General features: G+C 34.8%; 2 protein-coding genes across 3 annotated transcripts in view; one reads left to right on the top strand and one right to left on the bottom strand.

Annotated features, from left to right (window-relative positions):
- LOC129804703 (heparan sulfate 2-O-sulfotransferase pipe) overlaps positions 1-13,462 on the top strand; it is a 99,202-nt gene extending 85,740 nt beyond the window's left edge. For both annotated transcript variants that reach the window (XM_055852244.1, XM_055852245.1), the window contains exons 3-6: positions 4,203-4,258; positions 11,778-12,337; positions 12,407-12,561; positions 12,863-13,462. In XM_055852244.1, coding sequence (XP_055708219.1) covers positions 4,203-4,258; positions 11,778-12,337; positions 12,407-12,561; positions 12,863-13,032 — 941 coding nt within the window. In that variant the 3' untranslated portion in view covers positions 13,033-13,462. The remainder of the gene's footprint in view (positions 1-4,202; positions 4,259-11,777; positions 12,338-12,406; positions 12,562-12,862) is intronic.
- On the bottom strand, positions 13,046-19,644 carry LOC129804702 (deoxynucleoside triphosphate triphosphohydrolase SAMHD1 homolog). The gene is made up of 7 exons (XM_055852243.1): positions 19,212-19,644; positions 19,057-19,144; positions 18,894-18,983; positions 18,664-18,831; positions 18,479-18,596; positions 13,632-14,121; positions 13,046-13,566 (listed from the first exon to the last, which is right to left on the bottom strand). The coding sequence occupies exons 1-7, from the start codon at positions 19,379-19,381 to the stop codon at positions 13,515-13,517; spliced, it is 1,176 nt and encodes a 391-aa protein (XP_055708218.1). The 5' UTR covers positions 19,382-19,644; the 3' UTR covers positions 13,046-13,514.
- Between the last annotated feature and the right edge of the window lie 10 nt (positions 19,645-19,654).

Genomic DNA, 19,654 nt, shown 5'->3' with positions numbered 1-19,654 from the left:
ATATTACAGACAAATTATCAAGACATTCGGGAACTAGTTTAAACCTCCAGTTTGAAACTCGCATTAGATACAAGGGTTCAACCACTATTCAAACGTCTTTTTAAGATAATGTCTAATACTAATAATAATAGTAAATACTTCTTTATCTACAAACTTTGAATATGTTTCATAGATTACCCAGACGTACATTTCGAATTGGCGTAAAAACTTCCTTTTTTCTTCACTACCTTACGATTTTTTGAAACTTATTCACATCTGTTAAAGCACAATTCATCTATTAGAGTTGCTATAGTATAACTGTAAAATTTACGTTACTTCATTTATATACAAGAAAATTTAAACCGGTAATAAATTGGTCAAGTATCGTAATTGATTTTTTTTTTTCGATTATCCTTTTTTTGTACGTAAGCAAATTACTAATGTCAAAAACATTCTAACATGCCCACTTCTTAACCAATTTGCTAGTAAGGAATTGATTTATTTTAGGAATTAACTTTAAGACCTTTAAAGTAAAATCTTTATCAGAGAATACGAATCAACTCTAGAAGTCCCCTTTAAAGATTTAAAGGTTGATTTATTTCAAAATTGAGGGGAATATCTCTTAAAGGCGTACCAATTCCCTTGCGTTTACTGAGAATTCCATGCATTAACAATAAGGAGAAAAGGCGGAGTTAGCAAATATGAACAATTTCACTTATGCAATTATCTGTGAAACATTTTGATACACTCGTGGGTACTTCGTGGGCTTCATTTGGTGAAGTCTTGTCTGTTTGCTATCCATATTTTGACTTCTGGCCATCATCAATGTTAATTTGTATGTTTACCATGAGTATTACGCACCCGGAATCCATAATCTATATAATTACACGCTGGCAAGATTGCAGGTAATCAAACATTTGACCACAGAAATGAAAGTATTTGTCCAAACTGCTGGGATCAATCATAAATGAAGAATCCCTTTGGAGAGAAGTAGAAGAAAAAAAAGCCCCGCACAATATAATTCGTGATGGATTTCCAGTCAAATGAATTCGATCATCCATCATGCTTCTTGTCTATCGTCGATTTTTTGGAATCATCACATTCACTTCCAATCACACCATTGAGCCCGGAGAGAACACATCTTCCCTTTAATTCAATTTGCTGCTAATACACTTCACACAGCAATTCATCCTCTGTGGAGTTGGTCCAGCTGCTGCGTTGGTCACTTGCGGAGTGAAAGAGATAATGGAGGCAATGATGATTTGATTTGTGGTCAAAAGAGCAGTAAATTTGGTTTCAGAACACGTTTCACAACTTTCTTTCATTGGAAAATGCACAAAATCCCACCATGTCTCATCCCCAATTAAAGAAACAGCTTCATCTTCAACCGTCTTATCTTCTTGTGTGGCCATTGGCAAATACGACACATGTTTCTGCCTGCAATCGATGCATCATCTCTCTTGGGAAAATCATATATGACCTCTTCTTCCACATAGCACATCAGCCAATTACAAACCAATCAATTGATTATCCAGGTTGATTGTCTCAAACAAGAATCAATTTGTACCATTTGACCAGAGAAATGCAATTGTGTCTGACTGCCAGAGTGCAATGAAAAAAACGTTCAAGTGGCTTTTATGAGACGTTTGCAAACTATTTTAGTGCAAATCTAGATATTCAACTTTCACTTAACAGCGAGATCTCAATATCTATAAAATTAAACCAAAACTGAAACTCATCTAAATTTCAAGCATCTTACCTTTAGTTCATGTGAACCAAATAGAGTGAATGCCTTGCACAGAAAGTGCGAAAATTAATATGATTACCATAATTTAACAATTAAGACTACAATTTATTATTTAAAATGCGTTTGGCGCCTTTATTAATTCCCACTGGACGCCATATTTCATGTAGATATGGTTTTCTATTACACTAAACTAAACAGACGATAAAAGAGCATCTGATGATGGAATGGAATTTAAATTCTGACGGAACTATTCGATTTATCATTGATTGTGACATTCCACACTGTCTAATTTGTAACGAAAGTGTGTCGACTGTAGAACATGTTCAAAGCTCGAGCCTTAAAAGATCAAGTACGGAGCAGCTGCTGCTCAAGAACGACACTAAATTATTACAAAGACTGAAGTATTGAAATTAGTTCTACAATATTAATGCTCCCGTGGAACTTGTAATATAGTGTGGAACGTAGAAATTTAAGTGATCATATCTCTCGGGTGTCCCATTTAAAGTCTATCGGGAATGTTTAGAGTGTGGAACCGATTCAATACTTGTTGTTTGGATCAGCAATGGTCATAATCTCCTCATCATCTATATCAACAATTCTTGTATATTCTGTGTATTTCCATATTATTACAAGCATTGCTGATAAAGGTGATGAAGGAGTTACAACAATTGCTGAACCTAACTAACGTATAATTACCAGCGTAAAAGCTTCGGTTGTGGAACTTGTTTAAAACCAAGGCTTCAAAGGTCTGAATTTAACAAGTTCCACAATTGTTATACTATCTTTGGAATAAAGATTGTGCTGTAAATCCTGATAAATCGAACGCTCCGTGGTAGTCTAATCAGGTGCTGTCCCTTAATTTATCAGGGAGCGTTCCCTGCTTAGCCCTAAGCGAAAGTGTTTTGACTGTGGAAATTGGAATTGCTTCAAGGGTTCAGTTCAGATATCTATATTCAATAAATTATACAGTAGAACCCCGTTATAGGCCATCGCTCTATAGTCCATAATTTATCGATCGTTGATTTCAAAACACTGATTTTAAATCAGGATATGTTTTTTAGTACGCGACATGCAACGTTGTCATAATCATTTTAATGTTTTTGGCAAACTTTATTGAGTAGTTGTGATAATTGTGATCCATAATGAAGGGAGCGAGAACAAGTACCACAATCGCAAAGAAAGTAGAAGCCGTCGAGCAATTTCAATACTAAAAGTCGTTGATAATTTTAAAAAATGATATGGACTATAGTGCGACCCAAGTGTCAAATCTGGAACCAAATATAGACTATAGAGGGGCTCCTCTGTACAGTCGATACATTTCAATTGAAAAATAAAATAATTTTCACAGCCGAGACACTACGCTGGAGCTTTAAATGTGGTAATAACCTTATTAAATGACTCCCTGTCGCAATCTAAACAGACACAGGTACTCTGTCAGTCACCGGGAGTTCCACACATTTTTTATAGATGCTAGTACTCATACTTGACCCGAAGAATTTATTTGATTACTACTTAAAAGACTTAAAATAATTGATTTCAAAACTGGAAAACTTTGAGTGAAGACACACACCCGATTGTATTAAAAAGTTATAATACAACCTGAAAACATACTTATCTAAAAAACTAAACCTATGTTTGAATTTTTAAAAGAAAAGTCGTATCTAAATTCAAAAAATACAAAAGGAAAGGAAATAATATACAAATCGAATATAAAATATTATCTAACAGTTATATCATGTAAGGCATAGGGTAAGATGGGGTAATTTGGAATCATGTCTAATTTAGAACTTTGCAATTTCCTAACAATTTTAGATGGCAAAAGGAAAAAAACAATGAAGAAATAACCTCGAATTTGAGGTCTTGTACTTCTTCGTGGTTTTCTTTTTCTCTTTGACTATCTGAAACAGTGATAAAATCTTAAAATTCCAAAATAGACAAGGTTCTGAACGTTCTGAATTACCCTATTTTATCCCATGCTTATTCTATTCACAAAAATCATATAAGTCGCAACATAACCTCACAATGTAAAATAACCTAAAAAAATAACCTATAAATCATAAAAAATCTCAATTAAACTTCCTTAAATTTATGCAAATTCTCCCAAAGACTCCAAAAACTTTAGTTTTAGAAAACTACAGCATTCAGTTTGGCGGTATAAAACATGACAAAACCTCTCTTCAATATTTTTGGCCGCAACTAAAATTAAATTAAAATTGTGAAATGAGGATTTCTGGGGTTTGGGCAATTTCACCGTGTAAAAGAACTTCATTAGCTTAGTTTCCAGAAAATTGTTTTAAATATAAACAGGAAGGAAATATTTAACGGTACATTTTAGAATAATTAAAGAATAGTATACAAGCAAAATCACACCAGCTTGAGAATTGCTAATTCAAAGCTCATTCTGCACGCTGAGGGAAATTGCATTTAAAATTCACATGAACCTTATTAATTTTCTTTTTTTCTCTCTTTCTTGCAGAATCTGCACAGAGCAACGTCCACGAAATGTACAAATATCTCAAGAGTACTGGACAGGTAAGTGAGGAAGTTTTCACAGTCAATTTGCCAAAGTAGCATGAAAAGTCATCGGAAGTCAACATAAACAAGTTTTCGTCTGTTTTTTTTGTCGCGACAACAATCTCAGTTCTTTGATCTTCATTATCTATTTATTAACTGACAAACTAAAACATAAATTATTCAATGAGAGAAAAAGACTAATGAACTGAATAGATAATGACTTTTAAATTACCTTTCTGACTCAAAACATTCTGAAATAATTCATTAGAGTTCTTTCATCGTTGATTGACTTGATTGAGATATATGAATTCCTAATGAAGTTATTTATAACATATACAATCTCATTAGTCATTCGGAAAAAAAACAATTGAGGCATTTATGATCAATTTTATAAAAGCACGATATCAATTGTTTACATTATATTGCAAATGCAAATTGTAAAAATAAATCTCTAGAATTTCCTCTCTGTTTTATATTTAATTCACATGGAAGAAAGTTATAACAGAGATAAAACTTTTATTTAAAAAAAACGATGGAAAAGCTCTCATTTGAAATTAAACCTTTTAAAACTATTGATTGGGATATTAACTGTTTATATTTTCAATTAATTGTGCCAGAAAATTCATGATTTCATCTCTTATTATAAGTCATAATTTTGTCTTGTCGGGTATTTCATCCACATATCTTAATGTCCTTGAGACATTCCTTATTGAGGATTTTCAAGGTCAAGGATTTATAGCGCTGCAGGATTTAAATCAGGAAAATTTAAATCAGTTCCAATCGACTCATGAACGGACATTGAATCAATGACTAATTTTATTCACAATGAAAATTTAATTATATCTCTGGAGTTCACTGACATAAAAATTATTTATCGGTAAATTATTCAAAAGGTCATGTTGAAAATTAAAAAAAAAAGTATTATAACAAGTATGAAAATGAGTATGTAAAATGACACAACTTGATTATTAATTAATTTATTTTAATTTTGCTTTCGATTTTTCAACACTTCTATTAAATGTTCTGATCAAATTTAAATCGTTTACTGATCATGATCAATTTGAACAGATCCTAGGTGTCTTTTCCATGAGAATATTTTTGTGTTGGATGCAAATCGTTCCACGGATCCTTTTCATGGATTTCAACCTAGTCCCCGAAGAGTGGCCTTCAAAGTTGAGGCCAATTTCTTTCTTTCACATACAAATCCGTATGGGAATTTTTCTGCACTCGTGATCGTTATGCTAAATATTTAAAAAGTGAGAAGTTTTTCCGTATTATAAGATACCTTTCCATATGGAGGGATAAATATACTAAATTTCTGTTTAAATAATTTTTTTCCTTGGAACACTGTGAGCTGAATCCGAGATCAATTTAGGAATTGGCTTCAAATCCATATAAAAAGACCAACTTGCCAGGCGCTTGATTTCAACGATTTGAAGGATATTTAAGGATTTATGAGGAAAACTGGAAAATATCAGGGAAAATAAAAAGATAGAAGCATGTTTTGTTCTAGATAAATATCCTAGAATCCAAATAGACTTCAGGAACTGGAGTCCTGTAATGATGTGTGAATGATAAAGTGTCCCTCTCATTCGGGTATTCGGGGAAATGTCAGACAAGCTAGAAAATGCTTGGCTAATTCTATCCCTGGGAAATTGTGATAAATAATAGACATAAATAAATCAAATTTAGTTAGTAATATTATTAAATTAGGCTAAACACTCGGACATTTTTTCGAAAGTGTTTCGGATCATTGGGAAATGGTAGGCTGTATGGGATAATTGGATATTATCCTGTAAATTTCTATAGTTATAATACAATCACAGAATTGAACTGGTTATGATCATAACTTTGACACCTGAAATTCATGATTTTCACACAACATTTCACAAAACGGTCAATTACTTAACTGATTTTTTTTGTTTCAAAAAGAAATAGAAAGGGGTGGCAAAGCGTCCCAGACTTTGAAAAATGCTCGAACTCGTGACTTAGATGCTATACCTCAAAAGTACTTTCGCATCATTTACTGTTTACCGGTTCATAAATCATTCAAAAGATCCTCTAAAATCATTTTAAAAGTAAATATAATTGTTTTTCAGATAAAAATTAGTTATCGGCTATTAACCGTTTCATTACCGGTTCAGGACCGATTGGAACCCGATCAGTTTTATAGAAAATTCCAAGACCTTTCCAACGACCCCAAACATGACCACATTCGCTTGATAAATACGCTCTCTAGTGTCTTTTTAACATTTGACCTTGAAAAACTGTTATTAGGAATGATTCAAGGGTATTGTCGTATAAGGTCGAAATGTCCTCCTGGGCAATCTCTAAAACATATCCAAAAATGAAAAAATCGCACAATCTAACAATCTCAAAAAAAAATATTTTGGTGGGGAAGGGGAAGGGAGGGTAGGAATGAGAGGCATGTTAACGATCCTTGGGTCGACTTATGGGGGGGGGGGTCCCCCGAAAGTCCCAAGTCGCTATCTCTAACCGTTTGACCTCTAGAGCTGGCGACAGCCGGACGGACAGACGAACAAACAGTGTGACGACATTTCTCAGAAATTATCTGAAACGCGAAGATTTGTTGACGAAAGTGGTCTCTGGGGGATGGAAGGCAGAAATTTTGGGGGGGTGAAAAAATCGAGGGAATATATATTATATACTGCTTTCTCCGTGGATTTAGAGGAATAAAAATCTTTAACTGTTACCTTAGGCCCTGAGATAACCAATTATCCACTCCTATGAGGCCAGAACACAGAACTCCATGCTCCCATTTGCTTGATCCAACTAAGACTGCCTATTCTTTCCACGAACCTACTCTTTGCGGTCTCGTTTAAAACAGGGGCGGGCAACTTTCAAAAATATTGACAGTTGCTTATTTTATAGAAAAACCGACTTCTACAAAAATTATTAATTTTGTATGGAAACCAATTTGCATTTTCTTAAAATTTACGTCATTCTTCACAAAATACATTACGCAAAATTCTTTAAAAATTAGTTGAACTTTTACCTTAACCCATTCCTTACCATGGTATTATACATCATACGCAAATTGAGTGATTTTAGATGATTTATTTCCGGGCAATTTTAATCCGAATTGCTGTCGGGAACGGATTTTTAGTAATTGTAGTTCTTCAGTTTCTTGAGAAAAATAGTTCGACAGAGATGGGAATACATTTTGTTATTGTTTTCCTGCTTCGCGGAAGGTCACGCAAAATTTTTGCTCAAAATGGCGGACGGAAAATGCGACATTCTCTCGAATTTGTTAAAATTGGCCTCTTTCCTCTTTCCTGATTTGAATTCTAGTTGCCAATTTGTTTTCTTGGATAGTTACTCTATCTAAAGCAATAGAGTTTGTAATGACTTAATGCACAGAATTTAAATTCAGCGACCGGTAAGACGTGTGTTTAACAGGGGCTCCCCGCGCCCCCATGAAAGGTAACAATTTTTTTTTTTCAAAAAATTCATCTAATAGTCTGTAGGAAATTAATCCCAAAATATGAACATTCTATCTCAAGTATTTCTGGTACACTGACTGAATGGGTTAAGTAATCCAAGATGGCGATTTTTCTGGCGATAGGTTTCGACGTCGACATGTTCAGCGGAACTACCTATAACACATCAAAAAATGAACGAAATCGCCAGGGTTAATTTTTTGCAAAGTCAAAAAACATTTTTTGGGAGGGGTTGGAAGGGCTGGGGGTAATTTGGGCAAGTTAGTTCGGTAGAGAATGTTGATTTGTTGTGACCGAAGACCGCAAGTCAATTTCGCTCACCGTTTGGCAGCCGGGATTGTTAAAAGTTGAAAAAAATTTGGATTATGGAAACTGCTCTCTCTTGGAGTTAAAGCACTTAAAAAACAATAAAATAGTCGGATAATAGCCATTTAGGGGATAAAGGGATTTTTCACCAATTTCATCCTAAAGGTTGAAATTAACACTTGTGGACTTTGTATTTTTTGTAATATCAATTTATAAAGATTAATACCTGATATTACTATGAAATGAACAAGTGAATAAAAATATTTAAAATCCAATCACTTCAGGATCCAATTTAAATTTAAATTATCAGGCGTTGCATAACGACAACCTATAATTTATTCAATTTATTTTTAAATTCATTATTCCTATATTATAATTTAAGGGCTATTGGTCAACACCTTTCCATCTGTTACGTGACAAAGTTAATATCAGGCCTCTTATTTGAAATTATAAAATACTCTTAAGTGATTCGACGTCATTAAGTGTAACATCGGCAAAAAGGTAGAAAAAATCAGCGATAAAGAAGTGAAAAGCGTTGATGAGTATAGGAGAAAAACTCATACCTTCCGATAATTATGATGAAATATGTAGATGAAATAAATTTATGAGATCAGGAAATTTATGTGACATTAATACACCGATTATTTCAATGAAATTTACGCATTTCCGTTAGTCTTTTTTTCGGGACAGACTAAATCTCTCGTTTCACGGTAAAATTTCCATCAAAAAATGTATTTATATGAGACAAAAATTCTTTGTTTTTAGAACAAACCTCTCCAAAAAAAAAACAGTATAAACACGCAAGAGTTTTGTAATTTCTATGCCATCCCTCGACACTCTCACCGGAACATAATCCATAAAATGAATTAATTAGTGTCAAAAAGTCTACGCAATTAATTCATCATCCACACAAATTCGTTACGCATTGATGATCTCTTCATCAGAATTGGTGCGACTTTTATCTCACCTGCCAATTTTCCTGCGGTGCAGTAGCTGAAAGAAAATCTAAAGCCATATTCACGCATCTCGCGTGATGTCTTATCGGTGGCAAAAAATATGCATTTCTATAAGTGGTTTGCATGGGAAAATTACTCTCGCGCCAAGATAGATCAATTAAAGAGTCGGCGGAAGGTGAGTTGCATCTCATAGTCGATGCTTTGCCATAGCAAATGACTCTCTGAAGTTGTGTCGAACTTCTAATTGCCTGATTTGCATATACGATGACTAATCTCATGATGCTCTCTCTCCTTCCCATTGCACTTTCTGCCACAATAAATCTTTCCGGTGCGGGCAGTCTGCAGTTTGCACAGCATATGAATTAATTAACTGCACTTATTTAAACTATCAACAGTTCCATGTCTGATTGAGCACACTTTAAATGAACTTTCAACTGGATTAGAATGAATAGATATTAACAATGCACTACCTTTAATACACTATTCTTCTATTGATACAGTTTACTCTATTCAAAGTGATTTATAGGCAATTGATTGATGCTTGTTGGAAAAAGTGGATTGAGAACAAAAAATGTTGCATATAGAGATTGATTTTATGCATTTCACTTTTCTTTTTTTTTTTTAATTCTAAGCAATAGATCATACTTTTCAATTATGAAAATTCATTTTGAATTAATTATTTGGATAAAATAAATTTGTTTAATAGTCCATCAAGCACAGCATCATCAACTATTGAAGTATTTCACGATTTTATCCACTACATCATGGTATACTGTAGTTAACGGTTCACACAACCTCATCTAACCGATTGATTCCCGATTTATTTAACCGATTTAAACCTCAAAACATGTCCAGAATATCGCTAAATTATAACAACTGAATTTCTAACGGAAAAATACTATCTACATATAGTAAGGTCATGTAACTTAGATGATTGCAAAACTCGGATGCCGCGACCGATCTAACTTCGATAAATCCACTTAAAATATAATTTATATTTTTATTTCCATAATTAATCACTGCAGTAACATAATATAACTATTCTACTTTAAGTAAAACCAAAAATTATATTTTTATCGGTATAATAAGTACGTGAAACAAATATTTTTCAAACTCGGATCAGCTGGGTTGTGTACTAAGGCTTATGGTATCGTCAATGGAGGAGCCATCGTGAGCCACAGATGGTCAATACCGGATATCTCCTGTAGGAGACACTGCCAGGCATGAAGCCATCTGCTACATTCGGAAGAGGAGTTCATTATCAAAGTCAGTAATGTGAATTGATGGAATAAAACTTTAAAAAAATGTTTTTTAAATAATATCTTCTCATTTTTATGCATTAAACTCTTCCTTAAAATGAGCATCCGAGTTTGATCGAATTCAACGCAGTTAGAAAAAAACATCGCAGTAAGGTTTTTGCGCATATATTAATATTATCGTAATTTTATTAATTTTGTTCAATATATTGCTAGAATTCTTTTTCTATCATGATTCTAAATGAAACAAAGAATAATTCTATTGATTTGCAATGGGGAAAAAAATATTTCATCAGTCCAAAAACAAGCGTTAAAGTCGCACTGTATGAAAAGCATCGGAATTACCTCTCTTTATTATATAATTAGTTCATTACCGGTTCGTTACCAATTGGAATCAACTTAAACCGGATTTAATTGGATCAGCCTTAACCTGGACTACACCTAGGATCTGCAATCAAACCATTAATCCAGGTTCAAGGACCATCTCACGACTTGTTAAGAATAGCGTAGATAAAAGAATCAAATCTCTGAAATAAAATCAATTTACCGGTAAATTACCGGTTCATAATCGGTGCATAACCAGTTCATTACCGTTTCAAAACCATTTATTCGTGATTCAAATACTTTTAAAAAGCCAAAAAAAAATAAGCAGTTAAACATTAAACATGAGCAGTAAATAATCAAAAATGATCAGTAAACTTTAAAAATTTGGTCAGTAATGGCTTTGGCACACCTTTTTGATCAGGAAACTTTCATGAAGTCGAAATTCGAATCTCTCTATTTCTTAAAAGCTTTGCATATGTCTATCCTGCTTTTTCCACTCTTCTTCTTCTTCTTTTGAACACCGACCAAATTAAATTTAATTGAGTCCAATTTTGAGACCGAAAGAGTCTTATCGCTTATAGACTTATGCAAATCTTTTGAGAAAGAAAGGGATGCAAATTTTGATTTCATGAAATTATACCGAGCTAAAAGGTGTGCCGTAGGCATAAAAACCTAAATCCTTACAAAAAGTGGTATAATTTTTTATAAAAGAAAAATATGTAAGATAGTTGAAGATAAAATGGAAGACTCTTTATTTCTTTTTTAACAGAACTTTAATTCTCATGAAAGTTGGTTTTTATTCTTCTCATTACTGATACTGACCAAATTTTACGTTTTACTACTCTCATTTCGATGTCCTTTCAAAATACACCAAATTTGTTCCGATTTATTTTACTGACTGCTTAAAAAGTGAATCTGTTTGAGAGAAAATAAATATCAAAATTGATCAGTTATGATAGATCATAAACTGGATATCGTCGCGTCGCGTCGGTTAGATCAGCAACTGTACTAACTGCATTCATAAAAAACTCCGATCAACGATGTGTCGCTTACAACGAATATGGTGACACAAAGTAAATGCAGTTAGCACAGTTACTGATCCAACTGACGTTATACAAAGATAACGACAAGGAAAACTTCACAGAATGCTCAAACTGCTGATATTGATTTTTTCTACATTTTAACTGCGTCAACTGACCATGAACTTTTTTAATTGAATCCTCTTTTCTTTCAGATGAGTACACTGAGGGCGTGGGACTTGAACAACACGCGAAAGGCTGATTTGGAGCTGGTATTCTTCAACCGCGTCCCCAAAGTTGGTAGTCAGACCTTCATGACGCTGATCCGACGTCTGTCGGCGGAGAACAGTTTCACTTTCCACCGGGACGCCGTACAACGAATTGAAACAATCCGCCTGTCACCAGATCAGCAGCTGGAACTGTCCGACATGATAGCAGACCTGCCGACGCCCAGTGTCTACGTCAAGCACGTCTGCTATACCAATTTCACGCGCTTCGGCCTACCAGCGCCTATCTACGTCAATCTCGTTCGAGATCCCGTGGAGCGTGTCATTAGCTGGTACTACTACATCAGAGCGCCTTGGTACTACGTCGAGCGCAAACAAGCTTTCCCCGATCTACCCCTACCCGATCCCCGGTGGCTACGCAAGGACTTCGAAACTTGCGTTCTCAACCACGATCCCGAATGCACCTTCAACTACGGAGAGACTCATGAAGGTATCGGCGATCATCGGCGTCAGACACTCTTCTTCTGCGGCCATGACGAAGAGTGCACGTAAGTTTTAGCGGAATTTTTCTAGAAACAATATGGCGCTCACAACGGTTTCTTTTTCGAACGTGATAGGCCATTCAACACTGTAGGAGCCCTCGAAAGGGCTAAGTATGCAGTGGAATCACAGTATTCAGTTGTGGGAGTGCTTGAGGATCTCAATACGACGCTTTCCGTCTTTGAAGCCTATATTCCTCGATTTTTCAGAGGAGCCAAAAACATCTACTGGGGTAAGTATTAAGTATCTACCTATTTCATATTGTTCATCGTCCATTCCATAATATTTCATTCCATAATTATTTACATTAATTTTTAAATTAGGTAATAGGCTGTTTTGTGTAAGTTATTAAAAAGAAAAGTTTCCAAAGGTATTCACCGTAGTGATGAAGCTTTAATAAAATCTTGAAGAAAAGCTGATCTGCGTGTGAAGCAAACTGCTCTTTCCCCTCACAAAATTCTAAACTAAAATGAAACCACTGATAATAATTGAACGTAATATTGTGATTTTCCCATTTAATTGGTCTTTTGCAGAAGAAGTAAACAACTTCAACAAAATAAACAGAAACTCCTTCAAACCGCCAGTGAGTGAGGAGGTAAAAGACATTGTGAGACGTAACTTCACCAGAGAGATTGAATTCTACCAGTTCTGCAAACAGAGACTCCACAAACAATTCCTAGCCGCCAAATTACCACTCAATTGAGACTAAACTTGACTTCTCTTCGATAGTTCATTTTATTTGTCCTTTTTTTCAAATACAAAAAGAATATCTTCTGAATACTTCATTTTATTTGTTTTTTGTTTCATTAGATTTCTCTTATAAGAATAATCTGTGCTATCTTTTAAAATTTTCGCATTTTTGTTGTTTCTTTATCTTGAGAAAGACTAAAAAAAAATCACAATTGTAAAAAAACAATTTTCTACATGTTATTTAATTCACGTTTTTTGAATTAAAAACTCACTTCGTCCTTTTAGGTAATTATTAAATTATCTCATAGATACAACACACATTTTTTCCTTTTTTTGTTGTCATTATGTGTGAAACATTTATAAAAACATCGTGATAATATAAATAAAAAATAAACGCTCTCAAATAATAATTAGTAAATAAAATAAACATATTTTTCTTTGTATGATTTTTTTTCACTTCATTGTGGAAAACTTACATTTCTCCTCCTACCTCTCTCAGTTCTTCTCCACTTTGTACTCAATGGTTTTGGTCAGGATTGAACGTTCCCTGAAAGGAGAATTGATTGAGAACTTACAGAGCAAGATCAGGGGGGTTTTCCTGAAGAAACTCACTCCAAGAACGGTTGGAAGAAATTGCCCACATTGTCAATGTGAACGGGCAAATTTTTAGGTATCTTAGGCAGATCGATTCTCTGAATTATCAAGCCAGGTATATCATGGCCATTGACGATATCTCCACCTTCGTGAGATATTCTTTGGTAGAGCTTCCGCTCGTGCATCTGAGCAATGAGCTCCTTTGTACCTCGCAACTTTGGACTTCCATCCAGCTGAATGACCCGAATTATCGAATCATCCAGCATGATAAAAATCTCCGGATACTGGTGGGCTTCTGAGAGTTTAACTCCCTCCAAAGTAAAGCCATTGGCTTCAGCTGACACCAGAATATCCTTCACGAGAATCTCCATGAGAGCAACAAAAGGCATCTGATACACTTCACGATGAAGCTTGGACCTTGTCTCAAAAAGTCGCAATATATTGCTCAAATCATCGATGTGGTAAGAAATGTGCGAGACTCCTTCTTTATCAAAGGATATTTTTGCTCCTGTAAATGAAACGACAATCACGATCGACTGAAGTTATTTATTTATCCCACACGGAGATTAATTTAAAGAAAGTGACCTGAAAAAGCTCCGCCCACCGAGTTTTCCTCCTTCAGAAGATACGATCAATTAAAATTTATGTGATTTTTATTATACTCGATAACTAAGCAGAATTAAACTCTGTGAAACAGCCCTTACTTTTACTTTTCTGATGAGGAGGGGCCAATAGACTTAATTTACCAAGAGTTAACCACGCCCCTTCATCAGAATGGAACAATTAATGTAGAAAAGCAATGAACTCAGTATTTTTATTTTAGTTTATCAAGGTTTTATTCAAATGAAAATTAAGCACGCCAAGCTTTCTTTACTAAACTAATTTTATACGGACTTTAGAAGAATTAAAACCTATTTTATTAGATAAAGATTCTTAATAATCTCATCTATATTATAAATCATCACAAAATTTCATGCACTCCGATCGACCCCAAACTTTGCCAAAATGTTTAAGCCTACTTTCTGATCAAGAATAATATGAGTGGCTAAGTAACGTTCCCGGTCGTCCGGCCGATCTGCAGCTCTTCGGAGCTTAATAGCTCCCGAACTAAGAGATATGGACTTGCAGTTTCCAGCAAAGGTTATATATCGGATGAAAATTGCAACTTGGTGCATTTATTACCAACCCCCAACTCCCCACCCCTCCTTCCGCCATTTTGAATACGCCCATTTTTTTGTTTTCTAAATAGCTCCACCTCTATGCGGCATCGATCGGGCTCAAATTTTAGTATGTATAGTTAAGCGTTGGAGCTTTGAATCAGTACCAAACTTAAGGTCCTCTGATCCGAGCTATAAAAGTCCAAAAAATATCTTAAAATGTCCATAACCACGATTCTAATTGTCAGTTTTTTAAAAATTAGGGCATTTTGGGAAGCTCTCATGAAATGCCACTTCCATTTGCTGTAAACCCTGATTCTAAAATTACAAACTTATAAAGGGAAATTGGAAAACTGTAGGTGCCACCCACTTTTGACATCATGAGAATGAACCGTCGAAGATGGCTGATGCTCACTCACTGAAGACTGATGACAGTTACCCAACAGTAAGGGCCCCAAAGTAACCTTTCACTACCCATAAGAATGGTAAGGATTGGGTCGAAGGAAGGGTTAGGATTGGTGGGTTACAGCCGTCGACTTGGATTGACATATCAAATACACATTTTGAAATCATAAGTTAGTAAAACCACCGGTAGGGGCGCTATTAAAAAGAAAATTTTCAATTTTCTAAGTAACATAACTCAAAAACTCCGTTGTGAATTGGGCTCAAATTTTAGTATATTGTAACCGCGTATTATACCTATCAAACAAAAAAATACTTAAGTCGATCCATAACCCCTGACCCGAGCTATAAGGGGTCAAAGTTCGAAAATAGACCAGCCTATATCACCGGTTCTTATTAACATTTTGACCTAAATTTTGAGTTTTTGCTTTCGTCTCGATGAGCACTTTCAGATGGAAGTTCAAAAAGTCACCACAGGTGACGCTGCGATAGCGTCAAAATTAAAATACATTTTCTCAAAAAAGCCATTGCGTATTTTGAATTGCATTGTAAATTTTAGAGTGCCGTGGGTTCGCTGTGGTTACAATAGAACCGGAGATATGAGGGGTCAAAGTTCACGAAATTCAAAACGCCATATCTTCTGTCATATTTGAGAGAATTTGATGAGTGAGGACGCAAATTAAAGGTCTCGCAAAGCGCAACAACTTTCTAGAACATTTGAACTCCATAGAACCAACGCTAGAGGTGCCACAGTCGAAAAAACAATTTTCGCAACACACAACCTCAATTATCTCGACACCTCCTTAAAAGATCTTGATGATTACTTCGGAATAATTGTAGAGGACATATTTCGTCCAAACATCATTTTTTGTTCAGACAATGCCATCTGTCGGATTTTGTTGTTTAAATAAGAAAAAATTTACTTTTCCCAATAATAACGCTTTGAAACCACTCAGATGCCATTTTGAAGGCTTCTACTCAACCAAGACACTTGAAATAGGGTTTTAAATGGAAAGTCTCACAAAATACAACAATTCTTTAATATAGTTGAAGTTCATCAAATGAACACTTGGGGCGTTCTGGTCGAAAAAACGAGTTCAGAAACAAACAACCTCGATTATCGCGGCTTCTGAGTAATCGATGAGATCAAGTTCTACGGCAAAATTATAGAGTACATTCTGGTCTACATTTCATCCATATATCACTTTTCTATCAGTTCATCCAAATCCTTGATATTTTGGTTTAAATACAAAATTTGTATAATTTCACGAATTTGATTCAAGACAACTGAATGGCGTCCCCCAACTTCAGCTCTAAATCGAATTTGCATGCATTCCGAGTTAGCTCAAGTTAAGTTTTATAAATAATTTACGCAGTACTTAAAAAGTACTTAAAGCAGAACCATTTAGGCCCCGGCCCACTATTTAATAAACCTAAAATTAAATAAATGCAAAACCTTAAAAATTCAGTACTACTTTGAAGATTAATTGATCGTCATTCCTGAAGAAGGCGTGGCCTATTTTTTTAGGCGGAGCTTATTAGTAGGTTTAATAGGGGAGACCGGGCACAATTACCCAGCATATTTAATTCTTCTTTGCACATTTGTGATTTTTTTTAAATAAACTGAAAATTGTTTCAGTAAATATAGATGGTCCCTGGATTATGCATATTTTCAGGACCGTAGGAAACCGCGCGAAACTACTTTATGCACTGGGAAAATTTGGATACGGTCATAAGATTTTTCTAAAATAAATTACAGGAACGTCGTGATGTATGCAAATTTAGTTGGCGGCAATTTCTCGGGCTATTTTCAATGCCATTTGAAGTGCATTTCAAATTTTACCGCGTAGATATTTGCATACATTTAGGAGTCTTTAAAATTGATTTCACAAATTAGCTCCTAATGGTAGGCAAATCTACATAATTGTGTGTGAATAATCCCGGAACCCTGTCTAAAATACCTTACAAAATGTAGTACACTCAGTCCCGGCATTGTGCACTTCGAGATTATGCACCTGACGGAACTATGCACATACAATTATGCAAGTTTGTCTACCCTTGGGGCCTTGGGAGTCAATTTGTGAAATCATTTTTGAAATACGCCTGAATCTATATTATGTTGCGACGCGGGAAATTTGAAAACATTTTGCAAACTTTTTTAGAATAAAACTTGAATTTCTTTTATAAGGGTAAAATTTTTTAAAATATTCTTATTATTTATTAAAGAACTCTGGCCAAAAAGTACTGTTTGTTAAGACATTTCTATTAAACAGTTGAATCTTGTATTTTGACTACTTTTACTCCGCGCGAAATTAGTTCTACACAGAAAAAAATATTTTGTAAAATTGTTCGTAAATGTTTGTGAAATCCTATGGCAGACTTACGAAATGCTCGTGAATCGTATAACCCACAAACAAGTTCGTAAAATTTTGTACTTTTTTCACAAATATTGTTTGTAAAATGATCATTTCACGAACATTTTTTGTACTTTTACAAACATTTGTTCGTAAATGTTCGTAAACACACAAAAAAAATGTTCGTAAAATTTTGTCATTTGTTCGTAAATGTTCGTAAATTTTTGTTTGTCTGGCAAAACATTTACGAACAAATGACAAAATTTTACGAACATTTTTTGTGTGTTTATGAATATTTACGAACAAATGTTTGTAAAAGTACAAAAAAAGTTCGTCAAATGATCATGTTACGAACAATGTTTGTGAAAAAGTACAAAATTTTACGAACTTGTTTGTGGATTATACGATTCACGAGCATTTCGTAAGTCTGCCATAGGATTTCACAAACATTTACGAACAATTTTACAAAATATTTTTTTCTGTGTACGGCCGAATTATTCAAAAGAAAGCCCCTGCATACAAATTTTCTCGATGCATAATGCCATTTCGCGCGTTTTTCGCGGTCCCGAAAATGTGCATGATCCCGAACTGATTTTCAAATGTCAACATTAATTTATTGTAATATACCTGATGAGGGCGTGGCCTATTTTTTAGGCAGAGCTTATTAGGAGGATTATTACTATTTTTTAACCAAATTTATAAATGCGTTTTTGGCGCCACTAGCGGCAGTTAGAACTCAAAATGTTCCACAAAGTTTTTGGTAAAATAGACAATCGGAAATTGGGGCAGGGGCATTATCTTCTTATTTTATTTTGCCAAAGTCTATCTCACAATTTTCCACTAAAATTATCACCCTCTATTCATACTTCTCGTGAAATTTGATAAAAGGTATTAAAGAATATTATTTATCAATATCAAAAATAGAAAATTGATAGCAATAAAAAAGACTTACCTTGGAACAATTTGAAGAAATCGTGTGGAATATCAATGGCATTTTTTAAGTAGAATGAGTCCCTCATGATGTAGTCCCACTTATCAACATCAACTTCGCAGAAGGGATTGCTGACAATCTGCCCGAAAATAGAAAAACATTATCCGGAAATGGCCTCTGCAGGAAGTGTCTAAATAAATTCTTACCTCTGAAAGGAACATATCTTCCTTGGGAAGTTCCTTCCTCAGCATCTTTTCGTCACCGAGAATGAGTGACTTGATGAGCAGAACACCACGATTGTGTTCCTTTGAGCATTCACTGAGAGGGATCTTCTCGAAAATCCTCCCAACCAGGACACAGGAAGTTTCTTCGTGCTGCGGACAAATAAATTGTTTGGGGAATTTTCAAATAGATTTGGGGGAGATTAGCAACTGACCTTCCAACTCTTATCACTTCCGGTGTGGACAAATTTTTCCCACATATGAGAATATGGGCCATGCCCAAGATCATGAAGCAGTCCAGCAATCTTGGAGACACAGAGTAAATGCCTCTCTAAATATTTGTCGCTTGAATAAATAAATAAATGATCACAAACTTACCATTGTGTATTTTTTCAATGACTCATCGATACACTTCCCTGAGTTCCTTTCGAGTATTCCGATGAAATGTTGCACAAGATGTGCCACTCTGGTTGGAAAGAAAATTTGCCCATTAAGCATTTTACAATCTTTACTTTCACCACAAATTCAGATACCCAAGGCAGTGCTCGAAGCGTGTATGATTGACACCTGGATAGACACTCGACGTGTGCCCCAACTGCTTGATATTCCTGAGGCGCTGAAACTCCAAAGTGTCCACAATGTCCCGGACAAAGGGAGGGAATCGTAAAATCCCATGAACAGGATCAACCACTTCGAAATACATTTTCTTTCTGTGATTTTCACACAAAGTACACTCTGCAGAACAATCTGCAATACTGATAAACACAAATTTTAGCTGCTTTCCTCCACTAATTCACTCATAAACTTCTTCTTCCGTAGAATTGCCCATCAAACAAAAAATCACAAACACATAACCTCATTTTTCCATAGAAACCGTAGCCCTCTTGCGGAAATTTTTTAAACGATATCAGCTGGAAATTTTGAGGTTATGTCCATATTGTTTTTGCGCGTATTTTTTGTTGTTATCTGTATTATT

This window comes from Phlebotomus papatasi, chromosome 2 (assembly GCF_024763615.1).
Source record: "Phlebotomus papatasi isolate M1 chromosome 2, Ppap_2.1, whole genome shotgun sequence".
Lineage (NCBI taxonomy): Eukaryota > Metazoa > Arthropoda > Insecta > Diptera > Psychodidae > Phlebotomus > Phlebotomus papatasi.
This window is presented reverse-complemented; position numbering and strand designations above follow the sequence as displayed.